At 41.7% G+C, this 19,818-nt stretch overlaps 1 protein-coding gene across 1 annotated transcript; it reads right to left on the reverse strand.

Annotated features, from left to right (window-relative positions):
• Nucleotides 1–1,662: 1,662 nt before the first annotated feature.
• Nucleotides 1,663–19,106, reverse strand: fndc7a (fibronectin type III domain containing 7a). Its single transcript, XM_055867713.1, has 14 exons — nucleotides 19,050–19,106; nucleotides 18,567–18,585; nucleotides 18,135–18,392; nucleotides 17,173–17,433; nucleotides 15,348–15,605; nucleotides 14,677–14,928; nucleotides 13,467–13,721; nucleotides 13,133–13,390; nucleotides 10,724–10,984; nucleotides 10,134–10,388; nucleotides 9,609–9,866; nucleotides 7,035–7,064; nucleotides 5,716–5,749; nucleotides 1,663–2,618 (listed from the first exon to the last, which is right to left on the reverse strand). The coding sequence occupies exons 1-13, from the start codon at nucleotides 19,104–19,106 to the stop codon at nucleotides 5,718–5,720; spliced, it is 2,454 nt and encodes an 817-aa protein (XP_055723688.1). The 3' UTR covers nucleotides 1,663–2,618; nucleotides 5,716–5,717.
• Nucleotides 19,107–19,818: the final 712 nt, after the last annotated feature.

Here is a 19,818-nt window from a genome sequence, read left to right on the forward strand (position 1 = left end):
ATTATTGTTCCTATGTAGTGACATGATAGCTGTTCTTAGTTATGCATTCTGACTAGGGTCCTTGTCCCAGAACCGCTTTTATAACAGTCACAATACTGTGTAATATTATGCTATGTGGTTCAACGCTCTATATCATATATAGCACCAGTCAAACAGTTTGGACACAACTACTCATTCAAGGGTTTTTCTTAATTTGACTATTTTCTACATTTAGAATAATAGTGAAGACATCAAAACTATGAAATAACACATATGGAATCATGCAGTAACCAAAAAAGTGTTAAACAAATCAAAACATATTTTATATTTGAGATTCTTCAAAGTAGCCACCCTTTGATGACAGCTTTACACACTCTTGGCATTCTCTCAACCAGCTTCATGAGGTAGTCACCTGGAATGCATGTGTGACTTGTTATAAGTAAATGTGTGTTGTGACAAATCAGTTGTTTTGTGACAAGGTAGGGGTGCCATACAGAAGATAGCCCTATTTGGTAAAAGACCAAGTCCATATTATGGCAAGAACAGCTCAAATAAGCAAAGAGAAACGACAGTCCATCATTACTTTGAGACATGAAGGTCAGTCAATCCGCAAAATTTCAAGAATCTTCAAGTGCAGTCGCAAAAACCATCAAGCGCTATGATGAATCGGGCTCTCATGAGGACCACCACAGGAAAGTAAGACCCAGAGTTACCTCTGCTGCAGAGGATAAGTTCATTCGAGTTAACTGCACCACAGATTGCAGCCCAAATAGATGCTTTACAGTGTTCAAGAAACAGACACATCTCAACATCAACTGTTCAGAGGAGACTGCGTGAATCAGGCCTTCGTGGTCGAATTGCTGCAAAGAAACCAATACTGTGACATCAAAAAGACAAAGAGACTTGCTTGGGCCAAGAAATACGAGCAATGGACATTGTGGAAATCTGTCCTTAGGTCTGAAGAATCCAAATGTGTTGATTTTTGGTTCCAACAGCTGTGTCTTTGTGAGACGCAGCTACCACAGCATTCTGCAGCGATATGCCATCCCATCTGGTTTGCGCTTAGTGGGACTATCAGTTGTTTTTCAACAGAACAATGACCCAAAACATACCTCCAGGCTGTGTAACCTAGCCTCTATAATCACCCAACCTCAACCCAATTGAGATGGTTTGGGATGGACCGCAGAGTGAAGGAAAAGCAGCCAAAAAGTGCTCAACATATGTGGGAACTGGTTGAGAGAATTCCAGAAATTTACTTTTAACAAGGCACACCTGGTAATTGAAATGCATTCCAGGTGACCTCATGATCTAATTTCAGGTGACCTCATGAAGCTGGTTGAGAGAATGCCAAGAGTGTGCAAAGCTGTCATCAAGCAAAGGGTGGCTACTTCAAAGAATCTAAAATATAATATATTTGGATTTGATTAACACTTTTTTGCTTACTACATGATTCTATATGTGTTATTTCATAGTTTTGATGTCTTCACTATTATTCTACAATGTAGAAAATAGTAAAAATAAAGAAAAACCCTTGAACGTGTAGGTGTGTTCAAACTTTTGACTGGTACTGTACATAATATCTTTATTATTAATCTTTCAGAGATAAGTCTGAATTACTCCAAGAGATTCATTGATTGACGCCACACAGTGTGGTAATGCAATAGGGTGTGTTTTATTGTTTGAACACAATGAATGCAATGGGAACATTAATATGACCTGACGTATCATCCATATGACATGTATGACTCCAGGCATGACTCCAGTGCACAGGAGGTTGTTCACACATTAATTGGGGAGAATGGGCTCGTGGTAATGGCTGGAGAGGTATAGATGGAATGGTTTTAAATACATGCAAACACATGGTTTCCAGGTGTTCGATGCCATTCCATTTGCTCCGTTCTGGACATTGTTATAATCCGTTCTCCCCTCAGCAGCAGCCTGAGCTCCAGTGGTATTCTAGTATGTTCTCTATGCTCCTCTTTCACAGTGACCAACAAACAGCCATATGACCACTGTTACATAACATGCTTAACAACAACCCTATGGAGGCTTCCTACTTAGGGATACTTATGTTATTTCATGTATAAAAAGAAAAAAAAGACTGTACAGCTCACAGACAAATGTATGATGTGGCACACCGTTTCTCTTGTTTCTCTTGGTCCATAAAGGTAGACTTACACAAAGGACATACATTGTAATGATTTCTCTCTGCTAAACAGTAGGATCAAAAATCACAGTTTCAGTCTGTTAGTTAAACACAATATATGTTGGAGAAGGACACAGCGGATACAGATAACGAAACGTCAACGTCAAGCATTTGTAATTGAACACATTTAATGTGTCATTTTGATTGTAGAGATTATAATGTATAATTCACAAGCTTGCATGTCTCTTTATAGTCATATCACCCTGCATCAAGTCTTATTGAGTTATAAACTGAAGATAACACACCTTTAATAATGAACATAATGATGGTTTGTCATAAGGACACATGTTGGACCCAGACAGCATAGACAGATGAAGATAGAATCAAAGGAGGGGGACTGAATAAAAAACAATGACATTTCAGCTGATTTCTTGACAGACGGGACAGACGTTGATATAAGTAGATTACATGTTGTGTCTTTCCAGAGGATTACCTGCAATACAAGAGGGACAGAGCAGAGGGACAGAGCAGAGGGACATAGATGAGGGACAGAGCAGAGGGACAGAGCAGAGGGACAGAGCAGAGGGACAGATGAGGGACAGAGCAGAGGGACAGAGCAGAGGGACAGATGAGGGACAGAGCAGAGGGACAGATGGGGGACAAATGAGGGACAGAGCAGAGGGACAGATGAGGGACAGATGAGGGACAGATGAGGGACAGAGCAGAGGGACAGATGAGGGACAGATGAGGGACAGATGAGGGACAGAGCAGAGGGACAGATGAGGGACAGAGCAGAGGGACAGATGAGGGACAGAGCAGAGGGACAGAGCAGAGGGACAGATGAGGGACATATTAGGGACAGATGAGGGACAGATGTATAACAGTAGAACTGGTGTTAATGTGTTAGCTGTCTTTAAAGCTGCTGTTGTTCAAGCCTCTTGTCTACGGAATGTCAGTCACTCTGCTGTCAAGGTTTCTTTCTGTTTCCCCGTTCTTCTTCTAAGTTTTTCATTACCACTGTCTAAACAGATGGATGATTTGATTACTGCCAGCCTTGATTAGATTGTGCCAGGCAGTGTTGGCAGGTTTGAAATCAAACCGAACCCTCATGTAAGTTGTGACATCTTCAGTTAAACAAATCTCACAAAAATCAGTTTTGGAATACTGACTTTATGATGATCCTATTTACACTTTGTAGTCAATTTTGACACTAGAATAAATGTTTCTGACTCCCAAGGCTCCCGAGGCACCTGATTGGCGCAGCGGTCTAAGGCCCTGCCACTCGGTGCAAGAGGTGTCACTATAGTCCTTGGTTCGAATCCAGGCTGTATCACATCCGGCCTGATTGGGAGTCCCATGGCCCAGCGTCGCCGGGGTGGGCCGTCATTGTAAACAAATTAGAATTTGTTCTTAACTGACTTAACTGACTTAAATAAAGGTTCAATTAAAATATATATACATATATTCACCTCTAAGAATACTGTCTCACCTCTAAGAATACTGTCTTACCTCTTCTAAGAATGCTGTCTCACCTCTAAGAATACTGTCTCACCTCTAAGAATACTGTCTTACCTCTTCTAAGAATACTGTCTCACCTCTTCTAAGAATACTGTCTCACCTCTTCTAAGAATACTGTCTCACCTCTAAGAATACTGTCTCACCTCTAAGAATACTGTCTCACTTCGTCTAAGAATACTGTCTCACTTCTTCTAAGAATACTGTCTCACCTCTAAGAATACTGTCTCACCTCTAAGAATACTGTCTCACCTCTTCTAAGAATACTGTCTCACCTCTTCTAAGAATACTGTCTCACCTCTTCTAAGAATGCTGTCTCACCTCTTCTAAGAATGCTGTCTCACCTCTTCTAAGAATACTGTCTCACTTCGTCTAAGAATACTGTCTCACCTCTTCTAAGAATACTGTCTCACCTCTTCTAAGAATACTGTCTCACTTCTTCTAAGAATACTGTCTCACCTTTTCTAAGAATTCTGTCTCACCTCTTGTAAGAATACTGTCTCACTTCTTCTAAGAATGCTGTCTCACCTCTTCTAAGAATACTGTCTCACCTCTTCTAAGAATACTGTCTCACCTCTTCTAAGAATACTGTCTCACCTCTTCTAAGAATACTGTCTCACCTCTTCTAAGAATACTGTCTCACCTCTTCTAAGAATGCTGTCTCATCTCTTTTAAGAATGCTGTCTCACCTCTTCTAAGAATGCTGTCTCACCTCTTCTAAGAATACTGTATCACCTCTTCTAAGGATAACGTCTCACATTTAAGAATACTGTCTCACCTCTAAGAATACCGTCTCACCTTTAAGAAAAATGTCTCACCTCTTCTAAGAATTCTGTCTCACCTCTTCTAAGACTACTGTCTCACATCTTCTAAGAATACTGTCCCACCTCATCTAAGAATACCATCTCACCTCTAAGAATACTGTCTCACCTCTTCTAAGAATAACGTCTCACCTCTTCTAAGAATACTGTCTCACCTCTTCTAAGAATACTGTCTCACCTCTAAGAATACTGTCTTACCTCTTCTAAGAATACTGTCTCACCTCTAAGAATACTGTCTCACCTCTTCTAAGAATACTGTCTCACCTCTAAGAATACTGTCTCACCTCTAAGAATACTGTCTCACCTCTTCTAAGAATACTGTCTCACCTCTTCTAAGAATACTGTCTCACCTCTTCTAAGAATACTGTCTCACCTCTTCTAAGAATACTGTCTCACCTCTTCTAAGAATACTGTCTCACCTCTTCTAAGAATACTGTCTCACCTCTTCTAAGAATACTGTCTCACCTCTAAGAATACTGTCTCACCTCTAAGAATACTGTCTCACCTCTTCTAAGAATACTGTCTCACCTCTTCTAAGAATACTGTCTCACCTCTAAGAATACTGTCTCACCTCTAAGAATACTGTCTCACCTCTTCTAAGAATACTGTCTCACCTCTAAGAATACTGTCTCACCTCTTCTAAGAATGCCTGTCTGACCTGTCCTCTCAGTCTGTTGTTCCACTGGGACATTGACCTTTCTATACAAAGAGGTCTGGTCTTAAAACATAATTAATTTGGTTGGTGTTTATATTTGTCCTATTTTCACACAAGTGTTTATTAAGATGCATTTGTGAATAGGAAATGTGATTTTTTGCTCTCCCTCAGACAGTTGGGTCACGGGTAACTATTAGCAACGGCAACCCTGGCGCAATTAGGGTTAAGTGCCTTGCTCAAGGTAACATTAACATATTTTTCACCTCAGGGATTTGAACTAGCAATCTTTCGGTTACTGGCCCAATGCTCTAACCGCTAGACTACCTGCAGCCTTTATTGTTGTTGACAACCTCATATAGACTGATGCAATTTATGGATGCTTATGAAGTTACGCGATACTCTTTATGACATGCGGTAACACAAAGGACAGGTGTTGTGAAAGCACCTTTCTTCTGGATCTTTCATAATTTGATATAGTAGATGACGATGTATAAAGGATGACACAATGAACGTTTCAAAAGTTTACACAACAGAGTTTATGATCAGTTTTTAGTCTTTTTTTACAGTTGATGATTTTGTTATACACAATTTAAACTCACCTCTAATCGACACTTCTCTTTCCCCGATAGATCACTAGAAAGAAGAGAAAGAGAAATAATGGTGTTCAACATATACTCAAAAAATTAGGAGTTTCAACAAGGGTTCTTCTAAGATCCTCAAAGTTCTTTGAAGAACCTTAGGGTTCTGGGCACTGAAAAATGCCCCCAAAAGGTACTTTGAAGAACCCCATAGGAGGTGGGGTTCATCGAGGAACCTCCTTAGCTCTTGTGAGTTCTTCCAGGAACCTAACTGCCCAACTGAAAAATGTGGATTTGAATTTGAAAAACAGCTGACCATTTTTAAGCTCTCCTCGATTTAAGGTAAAGTTCCTCCCTTGTATGATCTAAATTGGTATCGTTTTATGATGATGCCGTCTATCTTTTCATATTTATGCAAATGGCTGTGTTGTTGGGCACTTTCCCCCTTATAAAATTATTTACAAAAGAGAACATGGACACAATTCAGTGGATGTCAATCAACAAAGAGGTAAGAATATGTTGATGGCTTTAGCTGCATTGGACGCAGATGACTGAACTGCCCACTTTATGTGTGTCTGCAGGTATTCTGACGAGGAGGCACACAAAGGTATGTACAATTGGTATTGGTTTGTCACATAATGTCATGCAGATCACATGTACTGTAGGCTATCATCTAATTTTAATTAATGGGTTCTCTAAAACCTTATAGGATTCAATCACAGCAGCCATCTTGCTCCTCACTGAGCTCTTCGATGAAGATCCCAGAGGTCTCTACATTATGGACAAGGTATGTGTATGAAAACTGTTGTCAAAAGTGACATATTTTCATTTACATTTACCACAAAAACCAAGGAATGAAAGCTGTCATGTGCACGTTTTCTTAATCATCTGTATAATTATTATTTTTGTATTCACAGACTTCACCCTCCCTACACTGCAAAACCCTTCTGGCTATGGACACGAAGGATATCAACACATTAACACGCAAGAGGATATATTGATTGAACTTGGAGCTCTGCTGGGAGTTGACCTCATATTTAGATTTTTTAATTCTGCTTTGCCACAAATCATAATAAACACTGACAACTAAAATATTGTGTTATTGTTGTTATTGTTGTTATGTTATGCTGATTAATAATAATAATGGAACAAATGAACCCCCAAAGGTTATTTGAGGAACCATTAAAGGGGGTTCTTTGAAGAGGTTCCCCCACAGTTTCAATTTGAAGTACCCATAAAAGATCTTCCAGGAGCCATTTCTTTTTAGAGTGTATTGGGTAGGATACACAATGTCAGTAAAGTTGCCCGGTGAAGTTTACTATCGGACGCTAGACACTTACCCATTCCTACATTGCTTCCGGAGCAGGACACTGTAAGAGAATGAGAACAATGCCATTAGATACAAACTAACTGTAGACATTCCCAGTTTGACCTATCAATCACAGAATATATTTATGTGCCTAACAAACCAACTAACTAGTAACAAGCTAACCAACAAAACAACTAACCACCTAACGAACAACGAATCAAATAACCAACTACTAACTAACTAACGAACTAACTAACTAACTAACAAACAAACAAATGAATGAACTGACAACTAACTAACGAACTAACTAGTAACTAACTAACTAACTAGTAACTAACTAACTAACTAGTAACTAACTAACCAACTACTAACTAACTAACAAACAAACAAAGTAACAACTAACTAATTAACTAATGAACTAACTAACTAATGGCTAACTAACTACTAACTAACAAACTAACTAACTAACTAACTAACTAACTAACTAACAACTAACTATTTAACTAACTCATGACTAACTAACTAACTGACTAACAACTAACTAACTAACAACTAACTAACTCATTAACTAACTATCTACTGACTAACTACTAACTAACTAACTACTAACTAGCTATGAACTTCAAACTAACTAACTACCTAACTATCTATCTACTAGCTAACGAACTGCAGTTGAAGTCGGAAGTTTACATACACCTCAGGCAAATACATTTAAACTCTGTTTTTCACAATTCCTGACATTTAAAAATTCCCTGTTTTAGGACAGTTAGGATCATCACTTTATTTTAAGAATGTGAAATGTCAGAATAATAGTAGAAAGAATGATTTATTTCAGCTTTTATTTCTTTCATCACATTCTCAGTGGGTCAGAAGTTTACATACACTCAATTAGTATTTGGTAGCATTGCCTTTAAATTGTTTAACTTGGGGCAAACGTTTCGGGTAGCCTTCCACAAGCTTCCCACAATAAGTTGGGTGAATTTTGGCCCAGTCCTCCTGACAGAGCTGGTGTAACTGAGTCAGGTTTGTAGGCCTCCTTGCTCGCACACACTTTTTGGGGCGGCAAGTAGCCTAGTGGTTAGAGCGTTGGACTAGTAACCGAAAAGTTGCAAGATCGAATCCCCAAGCTGATGAGGTAAAAATCTGTCGTTCTGCCCCTGAACAAAGCAGTTCACCCACTGTTCCTAGGCCGTCATTGAAAATAAGAATTTGTTCTTAACTGACTTGCCTAGTTAAATAAAGGTAAAAAAAATAATTAAAACATGCTTTTTCAGTTCTGCCCACTAATTTTCTATGGGATAGTATGCAAGTATAAACACCATGGGACCACACAGCCGTCATACCGCTTAGGTAGGAGATGCGTTCTGTCTCCTAGAGAAGAATGTACTTTGGTGAGAAAAGTGCAAATCAATATAAGAACAACAGCAAAGGACCTTGTAAAGATGCTGGAGGAAACAGGTACAAAATTATCTAAGCGGTATGACGGCTGTGTGGTCCCATGGTGTTTATACTTGTATACTATTGTTTGTACAGATGAACGTGGTACCTTCAGGCGTTTGGAAATTGCTCCCAAGGACGAACCAGACTTGTGGAGGTCCACAATTTTTTTTAGGAGGTCTTGGCTGATTTCTTTTGATTTTCCCATGATGTCAAGCAAAGATGCACTGAGTTTGAACTTAGGCCTTGAAATACATCCACAGGTACACCTCCAAATCACTCAAATGATGTCAATTAGCCTATCAGAAGCTTCTAAAGCCATGACAAAATTTTCTGGAATTTTCCAAGCTGTTTATAGGCAGTCAACTTAGTGTATGTAAACTTCTGACCCACTGGAATTGTGATACAGTGAATTATTGTCACGACTTCGACCGAAGGTGGCTCCCCTTCCCGTTCGGGTGGCGCTCGGCGGTCGCCGTCGCCGGCCTACTAGCTGCCACTGTTTCTTTCTCCCCCTCCTTGTATGTTGATTGATTACACCTGTCATGAGTTGTGGTGATTGGTAGGGCTTTATTAGTCAGCCGGCCCGCCTGTTTCTTTGTGCGGGATTGTTTGGTGTAACATTTGTGTACATTTGAGACGAACGTGTTTGTTCCTGTTCGTGGGTTTTTGCTATACTGTTTTAGTCCCTGTGTTTGAGGTGTTTGTTTTGTTCGGCACTTAGTGGTTTTGTGAGGTGGCCTGTGTCCGCCGTTTGTGCAATAAAGAGCACTATTTTGAACTCTCTGTTTCCTGCACCTGACTTCAGACCCACGACACCCAGATCGTTACAATTATTAGTGAAATAATCTGTCTGTAAACAATTGTTGGAAAAAATTACTTGTGTCATGCACAAAGTAGATGTCCTAACCGACTTGCCAAAACTATAGTTTGTTAATAAGAAATTTGTGGAATGGTTGAAAAACAAGTTTTGTCTCCAACCTAACTGTATGTAAACTTCCGACTTCAACTTTACTAATAGCTAACTACTAACTAACAAATACTACTGCTAACTAACTACTAACCACCAACAAACTACTAACTAACTACCCACTAACTAGCTTTGAACTACTAACTAACCATCTAACCATCTAACCAACTAACTAACTAACTAAGTAACTACACTCACCAGAGTAGATCCTGCCGGGACAGAATGTGACTTTGCTCCCATCCTGATTGACAGGTGCCACCACCATGGTGTAGACGTCCCCACACATGACCTTGGCCACGTCACAGGAGCTGCTGAGGGGCGGGGAGATGCAGGTGTGGTTGGTGCCTGTCCCAATCAGGTTCACTGTGTGATTCTGGGGGCCCGAGGAGTGCCAGTACACCCTCAGAGTTCTGTTGGCCATCCGGTAGAGCTTGACACTCGATGGACAACAGGCGCCTGGGAGCGAGAGAGGAGGAAAGATTGAAGATTTATATGACGTGGTCTTGAATGGACAGGATGCAAATTGGGGGGAAATATTGGTGTTTGTTTGTGATTTTTTAGCAGTTTGTTGAGTGTGCAAGAATATTCTGTGCGTTCATGCATGTATGTGTGTGTGGGTGTGTTTTCAGTATATCTACCTTTGACTAGCTCTGTCTGTCTGTCTGTCTGTCTGTCTGTCTGTCTGTCTGTCTGTCTGTGTGGCCTATGCATACTCATACTCACTGGATGAGAACCCATGATATCTGCATTCTGCCTTGTGGCCTGTCCTGCTGATGGCCTCCAGGCTCACGCTATAGTTGGTCCCGCAGGTGATGCATCCCATAAGGCAGTGTGTGTCCATGGTGTGGCACTTGGCGTGTCCCCGAGGTGATGTCAGCGCCGTGACATAGGAGCGCGCCCCTGTAGCGGGGGACCAGGTGACGTTGGTCATGGCCTGGGTCACCTGGTCTACTGTTAGGGTGTGGGGGCAGCAGGGACCTGGCGAGGGAACAGAACAGATTCTTAGATATCTGGCTAAAACTAGTGCACTGCATAGGAAAGACGGTGTCAAATGAGACTGCCCGAGAGTTATCTGTATTGTCTGTATGTCTATGGTCTGTATAATCTATGGTCTTTATATCTATGGTTTATATATCTACGGTATGTATATCTATGGTGTGTATATCTATGTTCTATATATCCATGGTATGTATATCTATGGTCTGTACATTTATGGTTCACATGACACCCTATTCCCATACTGCACAAATAGGATATCGTTTTAGATTTGCTCTAACAACCACATACACTCTGTCATACAGGGTTTTCCGCACCTGTTTCCAGGGGCACGCTATAGCTGGACAGGCTTGGCCCCACTGCTGTCCTGGCATACGCTGTGACATCATAGGTGGCTCCGCAGGGAAGCTGTGTGAGCTGGCAAGAGGTGGAGAGTGATTGACAGGTGTGTGTGTCAGTGAGGCCCACGGCTGTGACAGTGTAGGTGGTGTTGGGGGTGTTGGGGGCCGTGTACAACACACTGACACTCGAGGATGAGTTGGTCTGAGATACACTCAGGATCTCTGGAGAACAGGGAGCTAGAGGAGAGACGAGGGGTTAATGGACTGGTTAATTGTTTCATTTGTTGATTGGTTAAAGCTTATCCTTATCCTTGTCTTGTACACAGGAGGTTGGTGGTACCTTCATTGGGGAGGACAGGCTCGTGGTAATGGCTGGAACAGAATTAGTGGAATGGTATCAAATACACATAAATACACATGGTTTCCATGTGTTTGATCAATCAATCAAATGTATTTATGCCCTATTTATGCCCAAATGCCCTTTTCACAATACATCAGCCAATGTCACAAAGTGCTATATAGAAACTCAGTCTAAACCCCCAAACAGCAAGCAATGCAGATGTACAGTTGTGGCCAAAAGTTTTGAGAATGATACACATATTAATTTCCACAACGTTTGCTGCTTCAGTGTCTTTAGATATTTTTGTCAGATGTTACTATGGAATACTGAAGTATAATTACAAGCATTTCATAAGTGTCAAAGGATTTTATTGACAATTACATGAAGTTGATGCAAAGAGTCAATATTTGCAGTGTTGACCCTTCCTTTTCAAGACCTCTGCAATCCGCCCTGGCATGCTGTCAATTAACTTCTGGGCCACATCCTGACTGATGGCAGCCCATTCTTGCATAATCAATGCTTGGTTTGTCAGAATTTGTGTGTTTTTGTTAGTCCACCCACCTCTTGAGGATTGACCACAAGTTCTCAATGGGATTAAGGTCTGGGGAGTTTCCTGGCCATGGACCCAAAATATCGATGTTTTGTTCCCCGATCACTTTTGCCTTATGGCAAGGTGCTCCATCATGCTGGAAAAGGCATTGTTCGTCACCAAACTGTTCCTGGATGGTTGGGAGAAGTTGCTCTCGGAGGATGTGTTCGTACCATTCTTTATTCATGGCTGTGTTCTAAGACAAAATTGTGAGCGAGCTCACTCCCTTGGCTGAGAAGCAACCCCACGCATGAATGGTCTCAGGATGCTTTACTGTTGGCATGACACAGGACTGATGGTAGCGCTCACCTTGTCTTTTCCGGACAAGCTTTTTTACAGATGCCCCAAACAATCGGAAAGGGGATTCATCAGAGAAAATTACTTTACCCCAGTCCTCAGCAGTCCAATCCCTGTACCTTTTGCAGAATATCAATCTGTCTCTGATGTTTTTCCTGGAGAGAAGTGGCTTCTTTGCTGTCCTTCTTGACACCAGGCCATCCTCCAAAAGTCTTCACCTCACTGTGCATGCAGATGCACTTACACCTGCCTGCTGCCATTCCTGAGCAAGCACTGTAATGGTGGTGCCCCGGGCCCGCAGCTGAATCAACTTTAGGAGACGGTCCTGGGGCTTGCTGGACTTTCTTGGGCACCCTGAAGCCTACTTCACAACAATTGAACCGCTCTCCTTGAAGTTCTTGATGATCCGATAAATGGTTGATTTAGGTGCAATCTTACTGGCAGCAACATCCTTGCCTGTGAAGCCCTTTTTGTGCAAAGCAATGATGACGGCACGTGTTTCCTTGCAGGTAACCATGATTGACAGAGGAAGAACAATGATTCCAAGCAACACCCTTCTTTTGAAGCTTCCAGTCTGTTATTCGAACTCAATCAGCATGACAGAGTGATCTCCAGCCTTGTCCTCGTCAACACTCACACCTGTGTTAACGAGAGAATCACTGACATGATGTCAGCTGGTCCTTTTGTGGCAGGGCTGAAATGCAGTGGAAATGTTTTTGGGGGATTCAGTTCATTTGCATGGCAAAGAGGGACTTTGCATTTAATTGCAATTCATCTGATCACTCTTCATAACATTCTGGAGTATATGCAAATTGCCATCATACAAACTGAGGCAGCAGACTTAGTTAAAATAAATATTTGTGTCATTCTCAAAACTTTTGGACACGACTGTAGAAGCACGGTGGCTAGGAAAAACTCCCTAGAAAGGCAGGAACCTAGGATCCATTCCATTTGCTCCGTTCCAGCCATTATTATGAGCCGTCCTCCCCTCAGCAGCCTCTACTGGTCTTGTAATGGTAAAGTGAGATCCCATGTAGAACAAAGACAGTAAAGTTGAGGAAGAGCTGATCTCATTCTTAAAATAAAATGTTTTCTATGTAATTTAAAGTGAATACACCATTGCACTGTTTGTTACCTATTGTATTGATGTGTGTTTTACCTGTCTCATGTGTGTGAGGTTTGCAGGTGTGGTTGCAGCCTCGTATTTCGCTGCATGGTGTCACCACCACACTGTACTGTGTGTTACAGCGTAGGTTGGACAAAGCACACACAGGCGCCGTGTCCTTACAGTGGATGACATCATCAATCTCCTCCGCCGTCGTCTCGTATAGCTCCGCCCCCCGCACCGACGACCACATGATCTCCAGGGTCTCCGTGGACACCAGTGCTATGGTAACGTCCTCTGGGCAACAGGGAACTAGGGAGGAAGAGAAGAGAGATGAGTGACTTGACAAAGCTGTGTGTGTGTGTGTGGACAATATAATAACTCTTACTGGTGGTATAATTAAACACGTCTCCCGGTGGACTGGAGCCAGCCTGGTTGTAGGTGAACATGGTGATGAGGTAGGTGTAGCCACACATGCAGTAGAAGTGACAGGTGGTGTCAGTGGTGTTACAGCGCTCCTCAGACCCATCGTCTCTCTTGACAAAAGCGATGTAGTACTCCACCAGGGGCATCTCAGTCCACGACACCCAGCAGCTGCCCGCCTGGTGCTCATCTACCCAGATTCTCTCCACAGGGCATGGGACTGACAGAGAGACACAAGAGTGATATGCATGTAACTCCAGGCAGGACTCTACATTATAGACCTTATACCATAGTAATAAAATACACTATTATTACATATGTGTGACAGAGAGGGTCAAGAGATTACATTACCTTATACCATAGTAATAACACTGGAAGTATTGCAAGTACATGTAAATACACTATTATTACACATGTGTGCCCGAGAGAGACAAGAGAGATTAGGATAACATTACATTACCTTATATCATAGTAATAATATTGGGGACGTCAGCTTACATTGACCTCCTACCTTTGTAATAACACCGGAAAGACTCATGTTAGTATGGCTACAGTGTAGTGTTGCAAGTACTGCCCTCCCGGACATCTAGAAAACCTTGTGTCACAGGAAGATCGTGAAGGACTTCAGCCACCCGAGCCATGCCGAAGACAGTACAGGTGCATCAAAGCTGAGACAGAGAGACTGAGAAACAGCTTCTATCTCCAGGCCATCAGACTGTTGAACAGTCACCACTATTCAGCCTCCGCCCTGTACCCTGTCTCCTGTCCTGAACCTTAGTCACTGTTACTAGCCGGTTACCACTCGGTACTCTACCCTGCACCTTAGAGACTGATGCCCTATGTACATAGTCATTGAACACTGGTCACTTTAATAATGTTTACATACTGTTTTACTCACTTTATATGCATATACTGTATTCTACTGTAGTCATGGCTCATCCTATATAACTATGGGTTTTTTTTAAATTCTGGATTATGTGTGTATTATTTGTATTGCTATGTTTTACTGCACGGTTGGAGCTAGCAACACAAGCATTTCGCTGCACCACCAATAACATCTGCAAATCTGTATACTCGACCAATACATTTTTATTTTATTTATTTATTTGATTTTTGGGTTAGGGGTCAGAGCCAGAGCCAGAGGTAAGAGGTCAAAGGTCAGGGGGTATACATACATGTGATGAATTCCTCAGGGTCAGAGGGGTTGCTGGTTCCAGCGCTGTTCTCGGCAGTAACAGTCACACTGTGGTTCTGCCCGCAGCTCAGTGGGCTGATCATACAGAACCTCTCTGAGGCAGAGCAGTTCTGACCAGTAGAGGTCCTTGCCAAGTAGACGTCTGCCCCATGCACCATCTGCCAGTAGACTGCCAAACCCCCAGACCTGGTCTGGGTCAAAAACACCTGGACGGCCTCAGGGCTGAGAGGACCTAGTGGGGGGACAGAGATACAGTTATTCAAAGAACGACACAAAAAAAATATTTTACTGATATGAACATGAGATTAACATATTCACATAGACACACTTATATATCTAGATGGCATATAAAGTCATACCTGGGTTCTAATGAACTGTGCCAACATCTAGTGGACAGGCTATGACGGAAAATTGTACCAGCACCATAGCAGACACCTCCCACCAAGTGACTCTCAAAGGCTTTGACAATTTCAAAGACTGATGTTATATGCTGATTATGTGTTACATTGTGTCTATTGTTCACTATTGTGTCTCTAGATACAAAGCATAAATAACTTTTCCCTTTCTGGCACCTTGCCAGATCTCTTTCTCTCCTAAGAGGTTTTAATACAAGCTAATATTATTAACCAAACATCCAGTTGCCATGCTTACGGGTGATCTGACACACAGTGAGGTCGTCTCCGGGGCGACCGTCCAGGTCCCAGGCTGTGCCCTTGATGCAGTAGGTGGTACCGGGCTCCAGGCCATCAAAGGTCATGAATGGGTCGCTGGTGTTGAGTTTGAGGCGAGAGTTGGAGCCATCCTTGATGATGCAGAGGGTGTAGAGGACCGTGTTGTTGACCGGGGACCAGGTCACCAGGATGGTGTCATTTCTGGGAGAGGTGGAGTTTAGCTGTGGGGCCACCACCACTGAAGAGGGGGAAGGGAGAAAAAAGGTAGAGGGGGAAGGGAGAAAAAAGGTAGATTAATAAACTAATAGATGTGTTGAAAAGAGGCAGAGAGAAAGAGAAAGAGAAAGAGAGAGAGAGAGAGAGAGAGAGAGAGAGAGAGAGAGAGAGAGAGAGAGAGAGAGAGAGAGAGAGAGAGAGAGAGAGAGAGAGAGAGCGAGAGAGAGAGAGAGAGAGAGAGAGAGAGAGAGAGAGAGAGCGAGAAAGAGAGAGAGGATACTATCCAGGAAGGAAACAAACCTGTTCCAGGCAAAGAAAAAAGAAGAGAGAATACATTGAAATAGTCCAAACCTGGCCGAAAAGAGAGTCATCTTTTTTGTTTGCTAGTGAAATAGAATCCATTTTCCTGTCCTTATGATACGTCCAGTTCTCCTTGGGGAGAGGAGAACCTAGTTCTCATGGTTTCCCTTTTCATGTTCTGATATGTTTTAAGGCTTAAATGGGGAGATACAGTTTCCGCACAAGGCACCCACTATGACAATAGAGCTGTGAAACTGCACTCCATTATGGAGATAGCAGCCCTTTGTCTCTCAGACACTATGGAGAGGTAGCGTTTCAGTCATGATACAGTCATTACGATATTAAGTAAACAACTTTTAATTTCATTTGAAGAGTGAGTGAAAGTTGATGGATAGACTTATTGCCTGTGATCGATTCTTCTTGTGGCTTGGATCAGATAGACACTAATTGTCATTTTACTTTCTAATTATTGTAACAAACTTAAGGCTTTTTTTATAAACCTAGACTGGTGTATGTATCTAAACAGGTGTATGTGAACAGGTGTATAAACCTGGACAGGTGTATGTATCTAAACAGGTGTATGTGAACAGGCGTATAAACCTGGACAGGTGTATGTATCTAAACAGGTGTATGTGAACAGGTGTATAAACCTGGACAGGTGTATGTATCTAAACAGGTGTATGTGAACAGGTGTATAAACCTGGACAGGTGTATGTATCTAAACAGGTGTATGTGAACAGGTGTATAAACCTAGACAGGTGTATGTATCTAAACAGGTGTATGTGAACAGGCGTATAAACCTGGACAGGTGTATATATCTAAACATCTAAACAGGTGTATGTGAACAGGTGTATAAACCTGGACAGGTGTATGTATCTAAACAGGTGTATGTGAACAGGCGTATAAACCTGGACAGGTGTATGTATCTAAACAGGTGTATGTGAACAGGTGTATAAACCTGGACAGGTGTATGTATCTAAACAGGTGTATGTGAACAGGTGTATAAACCCGGACAGGTGTATGTATCTAAACAGGTGTATGTGAACAGGTGTATAAACCTGGACAGGTGTATGTATCTAAACAGGTGTATGTGAACAGGTGTATAAACCTGGACAGGTGTATGTATCTAAACAGGTGTATGTGAACAGGTGTATAAACCTGGACAGGTGTATGTATCTAAACAGGTGTATGTGAACAGGTGTATAAACCTGGACAGGTGTATGTATCTAAACAGGTGTATGTGAACAGGTGTATAAACCTGGACAGGTGTATGTATCTAAACCATCTACCCGTTCTGATCTGGACAGGTGCTGAGGGCTGGCTGCGTCCCGCGCTGTTGACAGACATGACACTGAGGGTGTAGTCTGTGTATGGCTGCAGCTGCAGTACGGTGCCAGGGGAGCTGGTCACCGCGGTCTCTGAGAAGAAGTCTCCCACCTCAGACTCAGCTCGCAGGATGTAGCCTCTCGCCCCCATCACCTCACTGAACTCCACAGTGATGCTGTCGCTCCGCTTGGAGTAGGCCTGCTTAATGGTAGGTACCTCGGGGGCTGGTGGTCAGAGCAGAGCAGAACAGAGCATCATCACACACAGGGATATAGACATCATCATCATAATCATCATAATTATCATCATAATCATAATCATCATCATCATCATCATCATTATCATCATCATAATTATCAGCATCATCATGAACATCATAATTATCATTATCATCATCATCATCATCATCATCAAGAACATCATAATTATCATTATCATCATCATCATCATGAACATCATAATTATCATTATAATCAGCATAATCATCATCAGCATCATAATTATCATCATAATCATAATCATCATCATCATCATCATTATCATCATCATAATTATCAGCATCATCATGAACATCATAATTATCATTATCATCATCATCATCATCATCATCAAGAACATCATAATTATCATTATCATCATCATCATCATGAACATCATAATTATCATTATAATCAGCATAATCATCATCAGCATCATAATTATCATCATAATCATAATCATAATTAGCATCATCATAATTATCATTATCATCATAATTATCATCATCATCATCATAATTATCATTATCATCATAATTATCATCATCATCTTCTTATTCAAATACCTTATTCAAAGCATTGACAGAATAGCAGGCCTACAATGCATTATACATAATTCACAATATGTCCATTACGCACACACATGGCCATTATGCATGCATACATACATGAGCTTCCGTCCAACTCTGCACTGCTCAGGATGTTGCCCGCTTTGTCAATGGCCTCGACCCGCATGGTGTACATCGTGTTGGCGGAGAGAGAGTTAACAGAGCCCATGACGGAGTTCCCGCTAAACTGAGCGAATGCGGACGGTTGAGGAGAATTCTTTGGTGTGGCGGTGATTTTGTAGGAACTGGCGCCAGAGTAACGACTCCATCGCACCGTCATACTTTTTGTGGAGACTTGGAACACGGATAATGTTATGTCTGCAACGTTGTGAAAGAACAGAAATCATTAAATACATTTTAGGCTTATTATTTGCATGTACTTTATAATGGTGTAATAACAGTGAAATAAAAGAGAATGTTAATGTGTGCGTCTCTCAAGCAATTATGTGGGAAAGTTTGTTTTAAAAAGTTAACAAAGGGTTGTTTGAATACCTTTTTGCGCTCCACATATCTGAAAACCAAACATAAACATTAACGCTAACGGAAAGCATTTCAACGGTAGCGGTGGTGTTTCATATGTTATCCCTAAAAGGAACATTTATACCCCTGTCCTGTATAATATTCACCCTGCATGACAGGCCGAGAGGCAGCACATTTTTTCTTCACTCAACACAGATTTCAGGACTGGTCAGTGAGCTCAGGGTTTTTTTCTCCTCCATGAATGAATTTGTCTATTGAGCCAAGGTTGGGCATACACTTGTTGAAAGCAGTGCTACTCTAAAAATCCTATGTATTTATTTCCCAAACGTCTCCCTCTGTCTCTATGCATTTCTAGAATCATACAACGTGCATGTTTTCAGATGGTTACAATGACACAGCAGAATAACAATAGCATATACAACTGCAATAATCAACACTAAGATTGTTTAAGCAACACATTATTTTTAGGTCTAATTAGTAAAGATCTGTTCTTACCTCAGATAAACTGATTAAAAGCAAAAGCTGTATCACTTTAAAATCTGTTGCTCCCATTCTTCCTGGAGAGCCTCTGCCTTGAGGCTAAAGATGTATAGTAGGCCGATGCTATTTCTGATTATGACTGCAGGGTAGTGTCAACTTTGACGTTTTTCGTTTTTTTTAGGGGGAATGAAATGACAATTCTTTTATTGTTTTCAGCAAATACCAAAGATTGAGCCCTCCCACTGCCAGGGTACCAGCAGGCCTATCAGAGAAGGAGGAGGAAAGATAGCCTACTCAATTGTAGTACTGGATGTACACAGGTGCACTATTACACTGTGCCCCATTAAATAGCTACTGTCATTTGTCAACAACAGCAGTTGAGTAAATGTATTGTAATGACCTGACTAGACCATAAAGGAAGAATTGTCCAGACAGAGGGTTGAGTTTACAAATTGACGGTTTATTAACCCAACTTTACACTGTTTGGCTGTAGCCCACACCAAATAAATGAAAGATACCATACAAGCCAACCGTGACCTTCTCTTGTGAAGGCCAGACGTAAGAGAAAGAACAAAGGCTAAACCTGGTCTTAACTTCCAATGCTCCATCCCCCTGCCCAACCCCCCTCCACGCCACTCCGCCAACCACCAGGATGCCCGGCTTCAGAACATTCCAGGCATTCCCGTGATTGGCAGATAGCAGGTTGATTGGCATGTCGGACCCCGCGAACACTGGTAAGTACAACACAACCCACTAATAGCCTACCACATAACACACTGCTGTC

The sequence above is a fragment of the Salvelinus fontinalis genome, chromosome 17 (genome assembly GCF_029448725.1).
Source record: "Salvelinus fontinalis isolate EN_2023a chromosome 17, ASM2944872v1, whole genome shotgun sequence".
NCBI lineage: Eukaryota > Metazoa > Chordata > Actinopteri > Salmoniformes > Salmonidae > Salvelinus > Salvelinus fontinalis.

Coding starts and splice junctions, on each gene's coding strand:
- fndc7a (XM_055867713.1), bottom strand. CDS start 19,106: ATGGGAGCAACAGATTTTAAAGTGATACAGCTTTTGCTTTTAATCAGT. Junction 13,391..13,466: donor CGTGTTTAATTATACCACCA/GTAAGAGTTATT, acceptor CTTCCTCCCTAG/TTCCCTGTTGCCCAGAGGAC. Junction 7,065..9,608: donor TCCCGGCAGGATCTACTCTG/GTGAGTGTAGTT, acceptor ATTCTCTTACAG/TGTCCTGCTCCGGAAGCAAT.